General features: G+C 37.9%; 1 protein-coding gene across 9 annotated transcripts in view; it reads right to left on the minus strand.

Annotated features, from left to right (window-relative positions):
* Nucleotides 1-16,521, minus strand: part of scaf6 (SR-related CTD associated factor 6) — a 112,743-nt gene that overhangs the window by 83,285 nt on the left and 12,937 nt on the right. For all 9 annotated transcript variants that reach the window (XM_083112776.1, XM_083112769.1, XM_083112775.1 and 6 more), the window contains exon 2: nucleotides 8,090-8,275. In XM_083112776.1, coding sequence (XP_082968902.1) covers nucleotides 8,090-8,275 — 186 coding nt within the window. The remainder of the gene's footprint in view (nucleotides 1-8,089; nucleotides 8,276-16,521) is intronic.

Raw genomic sequence — 16,521 nt, forward strand, 5'->3', positions numbered from 1 at the left:
CTCCAGAGATTACCGGGATAAAATATATGTAACCAGTTTGCAAATTTCCTGGTACTTCTCCAACATTAGCAATTGAACATAGCCTATTAAACTCTTTCATTTCTGTTCAAGACCTGAATAATTTTCTTGACCACTTTCCTCCATCCCATTAAATTCTTCTAAGTCAGTTGACACTTTTCTCACCAGATGTGTCTGTTCCAGATTGAACAATTATCAGATTTCCGGGAACCAAAGTTGTTGCTTTATAAGCAAATAATAATAAAAAAACACTAAGAAATGTCCCTTATCTCGTGATAACATAAAAAAAGCAAGACAATGCTTTAAAATTGTTAAAAATGTACTAAAATGCCACAAAAACCCTAAAAATGCAACATCTTGTAAAATCGCCAAAAAATGCACAAAACGTACCTTTGTTGGGTACCTTTTGTTATGAAACCTATGAACATCTAACTGAACAATGTATTGTGCTTAAAAAAAAAAAGAATCAAAATCCCAGCCCTACTTATAAATTATGACATTTTCTTGCTAATAAAAAATGTGAAAACACATAAAGGAAAGTACATAGTCTTACCTGCATTAAAATCAGGAAACAGGAACAAAACAAACAAAAAGAAAAAGCTGCAAGGGGCTATCGATGTTTTGGAAATATCTAATCTCTCTTGTCAGGACAAGGAAGGAAGAATAAATAAAATCAAAGTCAGCTGTTAGATGGAGACGAAGCAGTTATAACACTACCTTGATACTAGGGCTGATACAACAGGACTTTTCAAAGACACAGAATACTTAAAAATAGTAACAAGTTGATTAATTGATTGATTTGCTTTATTTTACTTTGCTTTTCTGTCACATTTGGCTAATTTGCAAAGATGGGGATGAGTGATGATATGATGAATGAACACTCCCGAACATCATCCCCAGGCCAGGATTTGAACCCAGCACCCCTGGCATCGTAGTGCAATGTACTAACCACTCCGTCACAAGGACAGTTTTTAAAGAAGTTCAATGTGTATACAGGGTGTCTCATAAGTAATAGTGCAAACTGACACAGTTGAAAGTACACGATAATAGAAGTAAAAAAGTCTCGGTAAACACACGAATGTGTGATTACAAGCAGCCACTGACTTCATTGTTTGTAAACATCATCCTAGTTAGTAAAATGCTAATAATGTGTGCGAATGTGTGGTTACAAGCCACCATTGATTGCATTTTGTAAACACAGTATGCTTTACTTCTTGCGCGGTCTGAGGTTTGCTCTTTGTTTACAAAACAACATTTCGAGAGGTGGCATTGCAATCAACCAGAACATTTTTGAGAAGTGACATTGTATGGATACAATCAGTACACAGCCTAATCGTACTGTGGGAGTCACATCAGTTGTGTTGGACTGCGAAGTGAAAATGGAACCTTACAGCAAGGAAGAGTATGCGGATATGCATTTTGTGTATGGTTGGGCTAACAGCAATGCACGGGAGGCTGCACGCTTGTACCAAGAAAAATACCCTGCTCGAAGGCACCCCGAGAGTCACACATTTACTAGGTAACACCAGCGCCACAAAGAACAAGGGAGCTTCGAACATGGTAGGAGAACAGGTAGACCTGCACACATAATGCCTGAAGTTGAGGATATGGTGTTGGAAGCAGTAGAACACTCTCCAGGAACCTCGACGAGAAGAATTTCCGCACAAGTGCCAGTAAGCCGCAGTAGTGTATGGAGAATTTTACATTGCAATTCACTCTACCCTTACCACCTCCAATGAATTCAGTGTCTCAGTGATACGGATTGTGTTCCTAGAGTTACGTTTTGTCAGTGGATGCAACAACAGGTTGTACTCAACCCTCATTTTGGAAGTAACATTTTATTTCAGATGAAGCGGGGTTCACACGCGATGGTATTTTTAATTTTCATAATTCACATGTTTGGAGTGTATTAAACCCACAAGTTGTTCACGAGGCACCACATCAGCAACGTTTCTCATTGAATGTGTGGTTAGGGGTACTAGGTGATCATCTCATTGGACCACACGTTCTTCAAAGAAGACTCAATGGACCAAGATACCGGCATGATCTTCCAGGATTGCTTGAGGATGTTCCCCTTGATCCACGTCAGAGTATGTGGTACATGCATGATGGAGCACCGGCACATTTTGCTGCTGCTGTGAAACGACATCTAACACGTAGATATCAAATATGGATAGGTTGAAGTGGGCCTGTACCGTGGCCTCCAAGGTCACCAGATCTAAATGCTTTGGATTTTTGTGTCTGGAGTCACCTCAAAAGCGTAGTGTACAACACTCTAGTTGACATGGTTGAAGAACTGGGACAGAGAATTGTACATGCTTGTGACCAATTCCAACATGATCCGGGGGTGTTCGAAAGAATTCGAAACTCAATGCGGAATCGCATACAGTATTGCATCCAGATGGAAGGACGACACTTTGAACACCTCCTTTAACAGGTACGAGTGTACAGTAATTGTAATGTAGAACATACTAGAGTAGAGCTGTATTCCTTGTTAAAGTAGAATGTTCAATAAAAGCAATGAGATCTCCTGATTTTTCATACTGTATTATTGGTATTTTACAAACTAGGACGACGTTTACAAACACTGAAGTCAGTGACGGCTTGTACCCACACATCACTAGCATTTTACCAACTAGGACGACGTTTAAAAACAATGAAATCAGTGGTGGCTTGTAATCACACATTTGCGATTATCTCTAAAACTGCTTGTTTGCAGATCCATGTTTACTGAGACTTTTTTGCTTCTATTATCGTGTACTTTTACCTGTGTCAGTTTGCGCTATTACTTTTGAGACACCCTGTATATCATTTTAATATAGGTTTCTTTTGTTTTTTTTTTACATGAGATAATTACACAATTCATTTCTTCCCACAGTTCTGTTGCAAAAATAATGGATATTAAACTCCTCAAAAGTACTGTGCATAATTTTTGTGGATCAGTGAGATATTCAGTTTACAGAAATAGATTGGCCACTATGAATGAGTAAATTTCAATCAAAACCATATCAGCTCAGCACTAAGAAATACTAGAATAGAATAGAATAGTATTTTTATTTTGTACTGAGCGAAGTTCAGCCTAGGGCTGACGATTGCATGATGAAATGAAAATTTTCTCATTCATTTACCATTTCCTTACTCTGAAAATCACCAGGCACTCTTCAACTAAAATGTAAAATGAAAAGTGAAAGGGATGCATCATGGACCAAAAAGAAATATGTCTCTTGTATTGGGATATACCAAATCTGCCTAACCTACTCACATAAGCACTTTCATAGGGGAGACTAATATTCACACAAAAAACACTGGTCTCATATAAATTTTATGTAAAATTAAACATTAGTTCTGGATGGAAACTGATATTAATTGTACATACCTGTAAATAAATAAATCCCTACTCTGAAAGAAAAAAAGAAAATGCAGAACTGAGCATAACACTAAATGTTTCAAAGATGGCAGCACTTGTCCTAGGCAACAGCTGACAAATAACTGCTCGATGTAAAAAAAAAAACATTTTACGCATATAGAATTCATATACTGTAGGTCAGATTAATGTATAACGATGAGATTGGCATCCACCAATTAGAAGTTGGGCTAAGTGACAAAAAATGCATATGTATACCTAGTCATATCATAAATTGTTACAAAGTTAATAATGAACTACAGGCACAGCGAGCAAGCTAGCTAATGTATTAATATTTGGATGTTACAAAGGTACACGTCTTGCCAACACAGAGCACCAATCACTGTTCAAAATGGCCACCTCTGCCTTCACACAGCCCCGAAGTCTCTGAGGCCAGTCATCGCAGCATGCACGGTCTCGAGAGGAAAGTCCGCCACTGCCTTCACAAGAGAATGCTTGAGACTCGCAAAGTTTGGATGCCTCTTCCTACAGACCATGCCCTCCAAAACGGACCACAACCTGTAGTCCAATGGGCTGAGGTTGGGGCTGCTGGAGGGCCAATCAGCCAGAGCAATGAAATCAGGCACATTCCTCTGAAGCCACTCCTGTGTGGTCTTTGCCTTGTGGGCCGGTGCAGAGTCCTGCTGGAAACTCCACGGCTCATTGTTGAACATGGTGCGAGTCAGCGATTTCACAAGTGGCTCCAACACTGTCGCTTGGTACAACTTTGCAAATGTTTTCACACCATGTTCACAGTAGTGGAGGTCAGTTGTGCCATCGTACAAAACCCCTCCACCAAACCATCACTGAGGTGGGATGATGGCCTCTGAGGATCCGTGGTGTAAGGATCCTCGTGTGGCCACCATTTGCATAACGCTGAAGGAGTCTTCTTGTTTTCTGCTCCCTCTGGACATTAAGCTGTGGAGTGAGCAAGTGACCAGTGCTCTGCCGATAAGTGCGGAGTTATAGGTCGCTTCGGAGCAGGGGCGGTCCTCAATTGTCCCTGTGTCACAGAATCTGTTGATGGTTCGATGCACGAACATCCTGCTGATATTCAGCTTTTTCAGGGTGTTGAAAATGTCCGATGGTGATTTGCCAACTTTGTGCAGTACGATTACTGCCACATGGCTCTTGTACACACCCCACTCCATTCGACTCGCAGTGAAATTCACCTTTCTGCTACCACAGCCAAACACACAATGATACTGGTTGTTGTTTGATCCAATATTGCAGGGTTATCTTGCCAACCAGTGTTGCCATCCCTGGCTAAACTTTGTAACAGAATTTATGATATGACTAGGTAGCCACTGGTAATGGTGACTGGGGAAAATATTTACCATATCATTCGTCATTGCACTGCATATTATCATGAGCATTATCCACTGAAGATTTACTCTGCGTAGATACCAATTACTACAACCTTCAAGATGGTGTCAAATAAGGGCATGTTCCAAAAATCACATAAGTTTAGCATGTTAAATGAGTTATGGCAACTGGCTATTCCTTAAATCGGCATTCCTAAAGTAGATTTCAGTGTGGTTCACACAAGTTAATTCATACCAGAAATGTACACTAGTGGAGGCAGGATTGTACTGTGAAGATTGTCTGCTGGTTGCAGGCAATGCGAGTGTATGGGTGCTTCAACCTGCTCTACAGTCGGAATCACGAACCTTATAACCCTCTGTAAACAAACCATCTAACTTCGAGTAACGTATCGCTCAGCGTCAACTGCTCGTGAATGACGTGACCATCATATGCTGCTCACTCGCACTTCACCCGACCTTTCATTTTACGTAACATGGAAAAATATGTTCCTATTTTAACTGATAGATCTACACACTGAAATATAATCAATTTTCGAGAAGTGATTAAATACGTGTTCTTGTTGAAGAATGAACATATTTTTCTATGCCAAAAGTTCCATTTATCTGACACTGGGTTAACAGATCCCTCATCCCCCTCCTCTCAAAATATGACAACACAAAAGTAAAACTTAGAAGAGAGAGAGAATCGTTACAGTAAATTCAAGCTTTTTGGTTTTGTAGCTGCCCCTTCCAGCAAATTATTGTCCAACATCGTTGACATACAGATTATTGTTTTCTCCGCTGTGCAACAAATGTAGCGCCAGTTTTATCACAAGCTAAACAAAGATAAGCCGAGTAATAAAAATAGATTGTTTATCTTTCTTTTTTATTCTCGTGCACTGGAAAACAAGAAGACGATAATAAGCACATTATTCACCCATGTCTCATGCAAGTAAGGTATTTTCTTACCTTGATTCAGCAGTTCCTTTCTGAACTGGAGGCATTTTCGGTGCTAGACAACAATATTGTCCCTGTCAATGAGTGTCGTCTGTCAAAAATTTGCTTCCCCAAAATGAACTCAACGTGCCACAAGAGGCGATTTAATGTCGACTGCTAAAAATGGGGAGATCATCATTATCACTATTAACATCCGGTAATATCTTCCCCACAGTGGACAGCTCTTTGAAAAAAAATATGAATGCAGCTTGCGCAGTAGTGCGATTATCTCAAAATCGGTGTACTTGTTTATACGAGCAGCAACGTGTTTCTTAGCAGGACTCACAACTTGACTGGTCGTTTTCCTTTCTTTAACCACACCGAAAATGTTTATAAAAGGAAATCTTTAATGAAAATATATTTTAAAATGTAAAACCCATTGAAATTTGCACGGTGTTCTTGCATTAGTGTAGTTCTATAGAACGGACATGCTGCGGAAGAAATCTATTGTTAGACTGTTGCCAACCTCAATACTTCTCACTAAGTCAAGTACAGAAATGGAAGTGTGATGTCGAATGTCGGCATATGATAGTGTGCTTTAACATTGTTAGTGAGGATGAAGCTGCAGGGGGGGGGGGGCAGAGGAGCCGATCTATAATCCAGTGCCTGTTTACCATCTGAATGGTGACATCATGAGGGCATCCTCACTCTCTGGAATAATTTGCGGGTGAAGGAGGGTGTCTCTTAACGATGAGGACAAGGGCAGGCTGTGAGGCGAGGGAGGTTGATTTAAAATAAACACCTCTCAACAAGAGAGAAGGAATATGTGACAATATCAATATTTAAAAATTCACCCCAAAATATTCATTTTATTTTATATGTAAGTACAATAAAATGTGACTGCTTCAAAATATTTCCGTATCCTACAGTCTTTTTTGCCAGCGACAATGCTTCACTAAGTTGCCATTTTAGTTTCCCTTGGTGTTCCTGCATAACCCAGCATTTTTGAAGAGGGTGAAAAAGACATACGAGTGTGTTTTTGGATGATGTAACTTTAGAGACGTCCAAGTACACTCTGGAGGATACTGGAATGTGTGACATTGAGGTGTAGATCGACCACATTGTGACATGCACATTTGTCATTAGTTGTATTTCGTATTTAATTTTTGTTATTTAGCACCGCTTTTCTTCCACTTTTGGCTAATCCCGACGATGACGATGAGAGATCATTAGATGAAATTGATGAAGGTCAGTCACAGATAACACCCATGCCGGGATTCGAACCAGGAAACTTCGGTGACCGAGTCCAAAAGTCGGCCACCAGGCAAGATGTACATTTTGATTTTTCATTCTTTACATACGTACATTAACTTCCAACAGGTCTTCAGTGAAACACTGCTTATTCCACGTCGGTTGACAATTGGAATGTTGTTGCACCTTGTAGGCTATGTAGATTATTTTATATTCATAAGTTGGCAACACTGTTAGGGTACAAGTGCTTTTGTTTACAGAAGGTCGTAAGTTCTATGATTTCCACTTTAGTGTCAAAAATATAATATGAACACAATATGATAAACAATGTGCAAAAGCTTGAGTGTTTCTGCATCTGCTGTTAAAATGTGATTAAAATCTACAATTTAACATATGCAATAGAGTTTATACTGCTTGAAGAACTGGTTGATTTGATTTTTTATTTAGCGTCTCCTTTCTGCCAATTGGGGCTAAACACGAGATAAAACATAAGAATCTAATAAAAAAATAATTAATATAAATAATATTGAATATTACTAGAACAAACAATAGAAACAACATGAACGATTATGCCAGCAATGACTATTTATGAGTGTTTAGTTTAGAATTATATTATTGAAGGGGAGAAGAGCAATACTTTTTCTGATGATACGATACAACTGATGAAGGGACACTCACAAGAACACCTATGCCAAGGCCAGGATCCCAACCTGGAATCAGAAGAACTGGTCTTCAACTGGGTGTGACATGGAAAATTTCCATAAAGAAAAAAAAAAGGAAAAAACTGCAGTTGATGATTCCACCTTCTTTTGCTTAACGAGTTCCTAAAGCCAGGTTCACGATATAATTTATATTCAGTCAATTTTTGCATTTTGTTTGATTGATTTCCTTCATTCTACTTCACTTTTTGTGCCACCTTTGGCTAATTTGCAAAGATGGGGAAGAGTGATGACATGATGAAATTGATGAATGGACACTCACAAACATCAATGCCCAGGCCGGGATTCGGCTCTAGGACCCCTGGTGTCACAGCACGATATGCTAACCACTCCGCCATGGGGGCCAGCTTATGCATTTTATTATAACTTAAGGAACATGCCCTATGATGCTGACGGCACTTACTAATACTAAGGCTTTGCTGCTTACTCCTTCATCAAAGACGGATTTTAATACTCACATTCAGTCGACTTACTTGCTTGTTCCGTAGTTACTTTGTACTGATAATAATTGAAGTGTTCACCACCAAAGAGAAATCCAAACTTCGGGTTATCCTTCTGCTTATTTTTGGTCATCTGCTCAAACTCAGGTCCATTGCGAGCAACGAACTGAGCCAATTTGTCAATAATATTTCTCAACTCTTGATCTGAAATGCAAACACATTCTGTAAGAATACAAAACTGATAACCTTTGGTAATAATGGCTATGCCGATATACAGGGTGAACAGAAACTATAGGGACAAACTTCATTAGGTCATTCCTGAACTGCAGAAAACATGTCCCCCAATTGACATTCATCAGATAATGAAGGCTTTTTATGGCAATGAATGTGTAACGTCAGTACTGTATGATGTTAGGCTGTTCCTGCTCACAATGAAAACCCCTGCCGAGGAATGCTTAACTCTCAAGAAGTTCCTTGTCACACAAGTTAGAAACTTGGTCACTACACGCAGTATCAGGTGCACCGACATAGTATGGTTGCATGTTGCCATTTTCCTCGCTCTAGTTCAGCAACCCATGGTTATAGAAGTTTGAAACTTGGCATGGAGAAGGGGGGAAGTCTGAAGAGTACAATGCATGGTTTCAAAATCCAAAATGTCTTTGAACCGTCACAAACAAATAGGAGGCATTACTTTTCAGCCCACCCTCGTACCTTGGTAAATATGCATTTCCGGGCATATGTTGATATTAGGGATGTGCCGAAGCCGATTACAGATGTATGAAAATCGGCCGAAATTGACACATCGGCATCGGTATCGGCAAAAAACTGATATTTAAACCGGTACAAATTATACTAGAGTTTTTACCTTCTAATAAGTTTTATATTCTAGTTTTGTAAGATTTATTGAAAATTTGGTTATGATTCGTCATTATTGTAGAGTTTTTGTAATAAAATTATTGCAAACTCATTCAGAGGATCAACGTAACTATAAATCGGAAATAAAACAGTACATTGCTGAACCAGGATCTGCTGTTGTATTGGAAATTCAAAAATGAATATTCAAACCTGAAGCAAGTCCTGAGAAAATACTTGGGCATACCTGCTGCTTCAGTATTCAGTGATTGAGTGTTCAGTGTTGCTGAACAGATTTGCGATAAGAGAAGTAGGTTACTTCCTGAAGTGCTTCCAAATCTCCTATTTCTGAAGTTGAAGCTGGCATAACAGGAATTCATTTTATATTTCAAAGAACTGCTTGTGTACTAATGTTTAATCTCTTGAGAATCAATGTTCTTCTTAAAGGTTCACATAACATTTTGCAGATGCAAATGTACATTCGCATCTCTTGAGAATATATATGTATATACATATGATATGCAATAGAAATGTACATAGCAAATTTATTTTTGTCATGCTGAAAATAACATCCCATTTCTATTTAATAATCTTATGTATCGGAATCGGTTAAATATCGGCATCGGTATCGGTTCCAAAAATTATCGGCGAGTACATCGGCATCGGTAAATTTTCAGCTTCGTCACATCCCTAGTTGATATGAACTTTTTTGTTCCTTTACTTATCAGGAATCACCTCCTGACGTTTGTCCCTATAGTTTCTGTTCACCCCGTATTACCTAATTTATACCCAGCTGAGGTCAGTATAACTTATGCATGGAGAAAAATTAACAATAATATTTGAAAATAAGCATTTACACGTTAAATCCTGGAGATGATAATGGACAGGAGATACAGACTAGTGCCGGTAATGGTTCAGATTGTTTAATGCTTTTCACAAATTGCATAGGAGGATAAGGAAGGTGTGGGGAATACTGGAAACGAGCATGGAACTAAGACTGGAGTTAAGATAAACTAATCCAGGCATTTGAAATAAGAATAAAATACAGCAAAAACCTCGATTTTACGATTTTCAGACGATCAAGCTGAAAACATTTAAAATGCAGGAAAATTTTATAACATTTTGCTATGTTGGAATCATCACAATTGAATGTATAATGCAGTAAAATGTAATATCCAGGAACGTAAAATTGGGGTTCCACATGTATTTGTTTGTGATGAATTGTCAAGAAGTTGGTTACAAAGTGCAAGCAATCTCACTTGTAAGTCGCCACTGTCTGAAGTGCTCTCTTTACGATGAGGGAAGGTCTAGAAATACTTGTCAAGAGTAGAGAAATGCAGCGTGTCTGGTCACCATGACACCTGAATTTTCAAAATTCAGTTCTTTAAATAATTCAAGTTCACTCATGGAAATTTCCATTACCTCTTAAAAAAAAAGTAAAACTATCAAAGCCGGGAATCAGATTTCTTCAATTGAGTTTCTGTGTAATTTAGGAAGGTCGTAGAAGTGTTTTCTCACATTTTTCACTGTATTTGGCCGCTAATTCATGCACTCTTCTATAATAATGTCTGTCCAATGCACGAAAGCTGTTGCTTCATTTCCAGCCATGTACTTGAACCGGATGTTGCGAGCATCTGATGATGTAATCCCCGGTAAGTTTTTCCAAACTATATTGCCCAACCTAAAGCAACCTAACCTAACCTTACCGTGGATGGTTATACGATCCAGAATGTTTTTTGGGGCTGTTCGTGGATGGTCATACTATCCAGAATGGTTTTTGGGGCTATGCGGGAATGGTTTTAGGGGTTATGTGGGAATTTTTCTGTTAAGAAGGTTGAAACACTGCTTTGCAGTTTGAAACACAACGCTAGTCAAGATTTGCCCCCCATTTTGAGTGTTCAGGAAGCGAGAAAAGAAGGAACAATAACTACTCGATATGTCAACAATAGATACTAATTTAGTAAAAAAAAAAAAAAAGCGAAATCTCTGGTTAAACAATCTTTCGGAATGCAGAATAAGTAAGTACGAATGTCAACAATTACTGAATAAACTAGTTACAGACAATTCCGGGCTTTGATAGTTTTACAAAAAAAATATTGAGTACAATATATCTTCTTTTCATGTTTGTGTGTTTTCCACATTGCATGTATGCATCACAATAATATACATAGCTTTATAAATCTTTGTGCTGTTGCTAGCCAAATTTTAAAATCTGCAGAGATGCAATAAGAGTCTGCCATATATTAGAATGCATTTGATGCTGTTACGAGTAGAACCTTATTTAGGAAGGCCATTCCAGTGGAAGAATTAATTATGTTCACTCAAATAATAAATTAAATGTTTTAAGGTCAAATACAAATTTTAGTAGCTTTAAATTATGAGAACATTCTCTCGGGCTATCGAGCAGGTGAATTGTGGAAAAATGGAAAAGGATTCCAAGCCTTCAAGAGCTAACTTCTTCGGGGTAGAAGTGCAGTCCTGACCATCGATCCATTGTATAGTTTGCATAATACATTTCCTTTCGTATGAGCTTCATCCCATTAATACATACATATTTTGTTTCCTTTCTTACAGCCTAATATACATCATTCAGTGATTATGAGATTAATGTACTTTCACGAAGACAGATTCTGATATCTACAAATCCCTTATGTACATTATTCTATAAATTATTTCTTTAAAGTGACTTACAGCACAAATTTATTTTACTTCTTATGTTCGTTTGTAAATGTAAAATTATAATTATTACCTATCTATTTTTGGTAACAGTTCCATATATCGGAAACACATTTCTTTATTTTTACAGAAGAAACTACTTACGGAAATGAGTTTCTGCAAGCTTTACAACGTTCATTGAGGTATTTTCTTTCATCGTGGAATCCATTTGACCGGGAAATTATGTATTTTTCAAGAGAAATAACTCACTGACGCACAATTGCCATTGCTTTCGCTACGTGAACTGCATGCTGCGTACGTTTGATGACGTAAGCCCCTGTCAGTGTTTCCAACCCCCACTTTTTTTTACACTATGCTTGCCTAACCAAACCTAACCTTATCGGAAATGGTTTGTGTGGCTATCCGTCAGCTACCCGTGCATAATGTACGATTTCCACCGATGACGAACACGATAGTAGGTATTTTTCAGTGAAGAGGGTTGGAAACACTGCATAACCACAACGTGAGTCAAGATGTGGCCGCCATATTGTGTGTTAAGGAAGCGAAGAAAGGAATAAAAAAAATCACTCTGTATGTGAGAAATAGTGTGTTTGTTTTCGTGTAAAAAGCATAACGGCACCTTAAACTACGTATGTACCGCAATACACAATTGGTAAGTATGAACCATGCAAAACACAAAATATCCGATATACGAAACTGTTACCCTATTTCTAACTTCAAATGTTAATGTTCAAGTTGCTGTTTAGTAACATTTGTTTTCTATTTATGTTAAATTGTACAACATTTATGTGCTTGGCAACATTGTCATTGCTATGATAACAGAGATAACAGTTGTGTAGTTTTGTGATAAAACTTTCCATCAAAAAGTGATTTGCTGCGTTTCCATTTATGCTAATATTCAGGTAATTTAGATTTGTAATCAGCCCACAGAAGTTTGGCTTCGCCTTCGCGAATTGTGAAAGATATTTTTCATTTAATAATAGTACCTGAATAATTAATCATCCAACAGCAACAGCACAACCTTGGTAACATTACAAGCATGTATGGACATAATTAAAATGCTAACGACACTGCACCTCCCAACCTAACATACTCACGTAAACAGATATAAACAGGACAAAAAAAAAAACACGTTGAGCACAAAAAATAATCACAAAAACCTGCCTATTCGTGCTAATGTACATGAACAGGAACTTTTTTTTTGTCTCTTGGTTAATTCTTTTTGGTTTTCTGCCACTTTTGGCCAAAACATACATGGAATATGATTTGAGTAGAAAAACGCTTTGCTATCATAATTATATCTGAATTACCCAATGAGAGCTTAAGCCATAGTATCATGTTCTACACAAAGTTCATTTTTATCACAATTACCTCAAACTTCTCTGACTCTAGTTGACAGTGCTGAGATCTATGCCACATGTGATACAAATATTACCCAAAATACTTGAAATTAGTTGCATCAAAGTAATATCAAACTTCAAGCTGCAGTAAGCAGCACATCATTCAATGCTAATTGAATCAACCATCTCAATCTCAATCCACCCATGGTCATATGAAATTGAAAATAAAGTATTCATGGATAACATATGCCATTTTTATGTCAGCCAAGGCACTAAAAAATAGTAGCTGCGAGGTAAGAGACTATGAGTCAGCCACAAAGGGGTAAAGACTGATACTGTGTACATTTAATCCAAGTTAAGTTATACAGTATCTGCTAGTTCAAGAGGACTTCAGGATACATATTACATGCATTTTCAGTCTTGACCTTAGACTGGGAGTATATTTGGATCGGGGGGGACCTGAACATGATAAACAAACATAATATTCAATTTAACCTGGTGTTGTGTGAATGAAAAGCCCACCAACATCTTATGGGAAGGATGGAAAGGTCAAATGCCTGAAAATTACTCGAACACAATATAGAACCAACTGCTGAATCAGGCATAACACCTGTCCCTGATGAAATTTTTGGACACGCCACCAATAAAAAGGACAAGTCCACCTCATGTTTGGATAAGCTAACCGGGGCTGAACAAACCGTTCATACGTGCAGTGTGGAATTTGAAAATTTTCCATGGGGAGACTAGACTAAAAGTACCAGGCTAGTATATAAACTATATATAATACCCCTCACAAAAATTTTTGCCTCCTAAAGTCGAACCGGCCAAAAATTGAAACTCAGACATTTCGCCTCCACTTGCGCTAGTTTCAAGGGAGGAAAAGCAGTGTTGCTACACTCCTGATTTTTGTCCAGTCCTACACAACACCTTCTGCTGTCCACATGCACCATTCACTCGCATTTCAGGGAGAGGCAGGGAATCTGAGACCCATACGCTTCCTACGTCACAACAACCATTAGGCTTCGGGTAAGACTGCAGAATATGGGCTGCTTAGGAGGAACGCGGTCCATAACTTTTTGGTAATGTTTTGTAGTTAGTAATCGGGAAAAGTAAGTTTGAATTTGCAATTTTTTTTTGCTTTGAAAAAAACCAGAAATATGTATCCAGGTTGGGCGCTCTTGGAAGGAAAAAGTGACATGGTGGCGGACATTCCTGCACAAATCTAGTGAAAGCAAAAAATACCTACGTTGTTAGGTAGCTAGGTTTAGTTCTCTTAGCCTGAATAATAATTTGTCACTGTATTTATGCTAATGAAACCTAAACCTAACAGGCCAACCTAACCTTCTAGGCATTCCTCGTCGAAATAATGAAACTAATTGTTCGTACACAATATGGACGCGAACGAATAGAGAAATTCATTGCTTTTAGTAGCAGGAAAAACATTTTTCATTGTATTTATGCTATTGGAACCCAACCTAACAGGCCTAACCTAACCTTGTAAACATTCCTCGTCTGAAATAATGCAAGAAACTGTGCGTGTGTGGGTGGAATCGGTAAAAGTTTACTATCCATCATTGGGTTATGGCGCCGATCGATGTAGTTGTGTCTAGTTCAGCTCCCGCTAAAAGTAGAATTATTTCAGATATTAGGTGTGCCAAGTGTTGTAAAACAGTGAGGAATGGTATAATTTGTGATAACTGTGATAAATGGAACCATTTTCGATGTGTCGGAGTGGACGAGAATGATTTACCAGATGAAAATGTGGAGTGGAATTGTCCGCGTTGCTACGCTAGTAAAAATAATGAAGCATCTCTAATGAAGATTATTGAAATATTGGAAAATGACTTACGAGTTCTGAAGATTGAAAATGAAGAGTTAAGGAAGAACACTACTTTTCAAGCGGAAAATTAAGGTAAGCTGACCACTCAAAAGCAAGTAAGTCCAAGACAATGGGAAACTGTCCGCTATAAAGCCAGAAAGAACAATCAAATTATTTTTAACAATAGGACGTTTCCGGTTCTAAAAAATACATTTGAGCCTCTATCAGGTTTGCCCACTGATATAGAGGAAGAAGAAAAAAGTGAACAACAATCTCTGAGTGAAAAATACGGAGTACAGACTAAGAACAAAACTAGGCCTATGAACATTTGCATACATTCTGATAGTCAGGGAAGAGGTGTTTATTCCAATATCTTAAGAGATAGTAATCATAAAATTACAAGTATTGTAAAGCCCGGGGCAAAATTCTGTGATGCTACAGCCGAGGCATTAGTAAACAGCTCAGTTGACATTCCAGTTCTGTTAGCAGGGGCCTAAGTCTTGAACTGTCAACACGTTAAGGTCTAACGAGTTCGTGACGTTTTTGTCAAGAAAGGCTAACGAATGCCATTTAGTGTAGTCTCCACTCTTCGTTAACGAATACGGTTACGGACGCGCTAACAGAAAACGAGTGGAACCTACTCACAAGCCAGGCACCTACCGAGTTCGTTCACGGCTGCAGATTTTCAAGATGGACACTATCAGCTGTTGCGGATGATGGTTTTGAAGAAAGAAGAATTGCAAGACCACTTTGTTTCAGTCGTATTTCGAGTAAGTACGTCATGTTAGTATGTTATTAATATTATTGGGTATGAACATAAGGACAATTGGAACAAATCTGGGGGAGAGTGAAATACGTATGTATTGTGAATTGTTGCTACGATGTACCTAAAGAATTAAATACTTCGTGCTATTTTCCTTCTTATTGTTAATTACATTGTTCCACGTACTTTGTAAGAATTAGAGCTGATATTTTTGCAACATTCCTCTTAAGCTTAGCAATCGCGAAATAAAATACTACTGCAAAATATATTTTGATACACCTGGGAAATGTATGCCAACATTCCACCAACGTCACATCAAAATGTAAAATAACGATGCCGCAAAAAATAAGAACAATTAATTTTCTGCAACATATTGTCCTGTTACAACCAGTAAATGAAATTACGGTACTATAAAATACATCAATTAGGCACCACTACTATATGTTATATATAGGGGGAAAAAAATGGTACACATGATTTATACAGTACGTGAACTGATGATCAAGATTTTAAAGGAAATTTTGACACTATATTTTAAGTTGTATTAATTGCAGGTCGAGTGTACTAAATTACGTACTCCCTCGAATTTCCAGGAAAAATTCCCCATGGAAAGATTAACTTTTGTTAAGACTATATCAGAAGCTTGGGGGCATAGAAACGTATATTTACAGAGTTACGGACATTAGAATTTATCCCAAATCTATTTTTTTATCACGACGGGAATGTAAAATTATCTTTTTTTTTTATTGTAATCACAAAATCTAACCTAAACGCCTAAGCACCAATAAAAGTGAAAGTACTCCATTCGGTTGCCCAGACACTGGTGAGAGAAAACCTTTTTTGTGACAAAAAGGTCATTAGTAATGTATATATGTGTGTGTGCATGGGAGGGGGTACTTGGTATACTGTATTCATAACCATCAATTGAAAAGGGGAAAATATTTTTTTTCTATATGAAACCATCAACAGAATGCACTCAGTTTAACTACCTTATGTCATG

The sequence above is a fragment of the Lepisma saccharinum genome, chromosome 26 (genome assembly GCF_977018435.1).
Source record: "Lepisma saccharinum chromosome 26, izLepSacc3.1, whole genome shotgun sequence".
NCBI lineage: Eukaryota > Metazoa > Arthropoda > Insecta > Zygentoma > Lepismatidae > Lepisma > Lepisma saccharinum.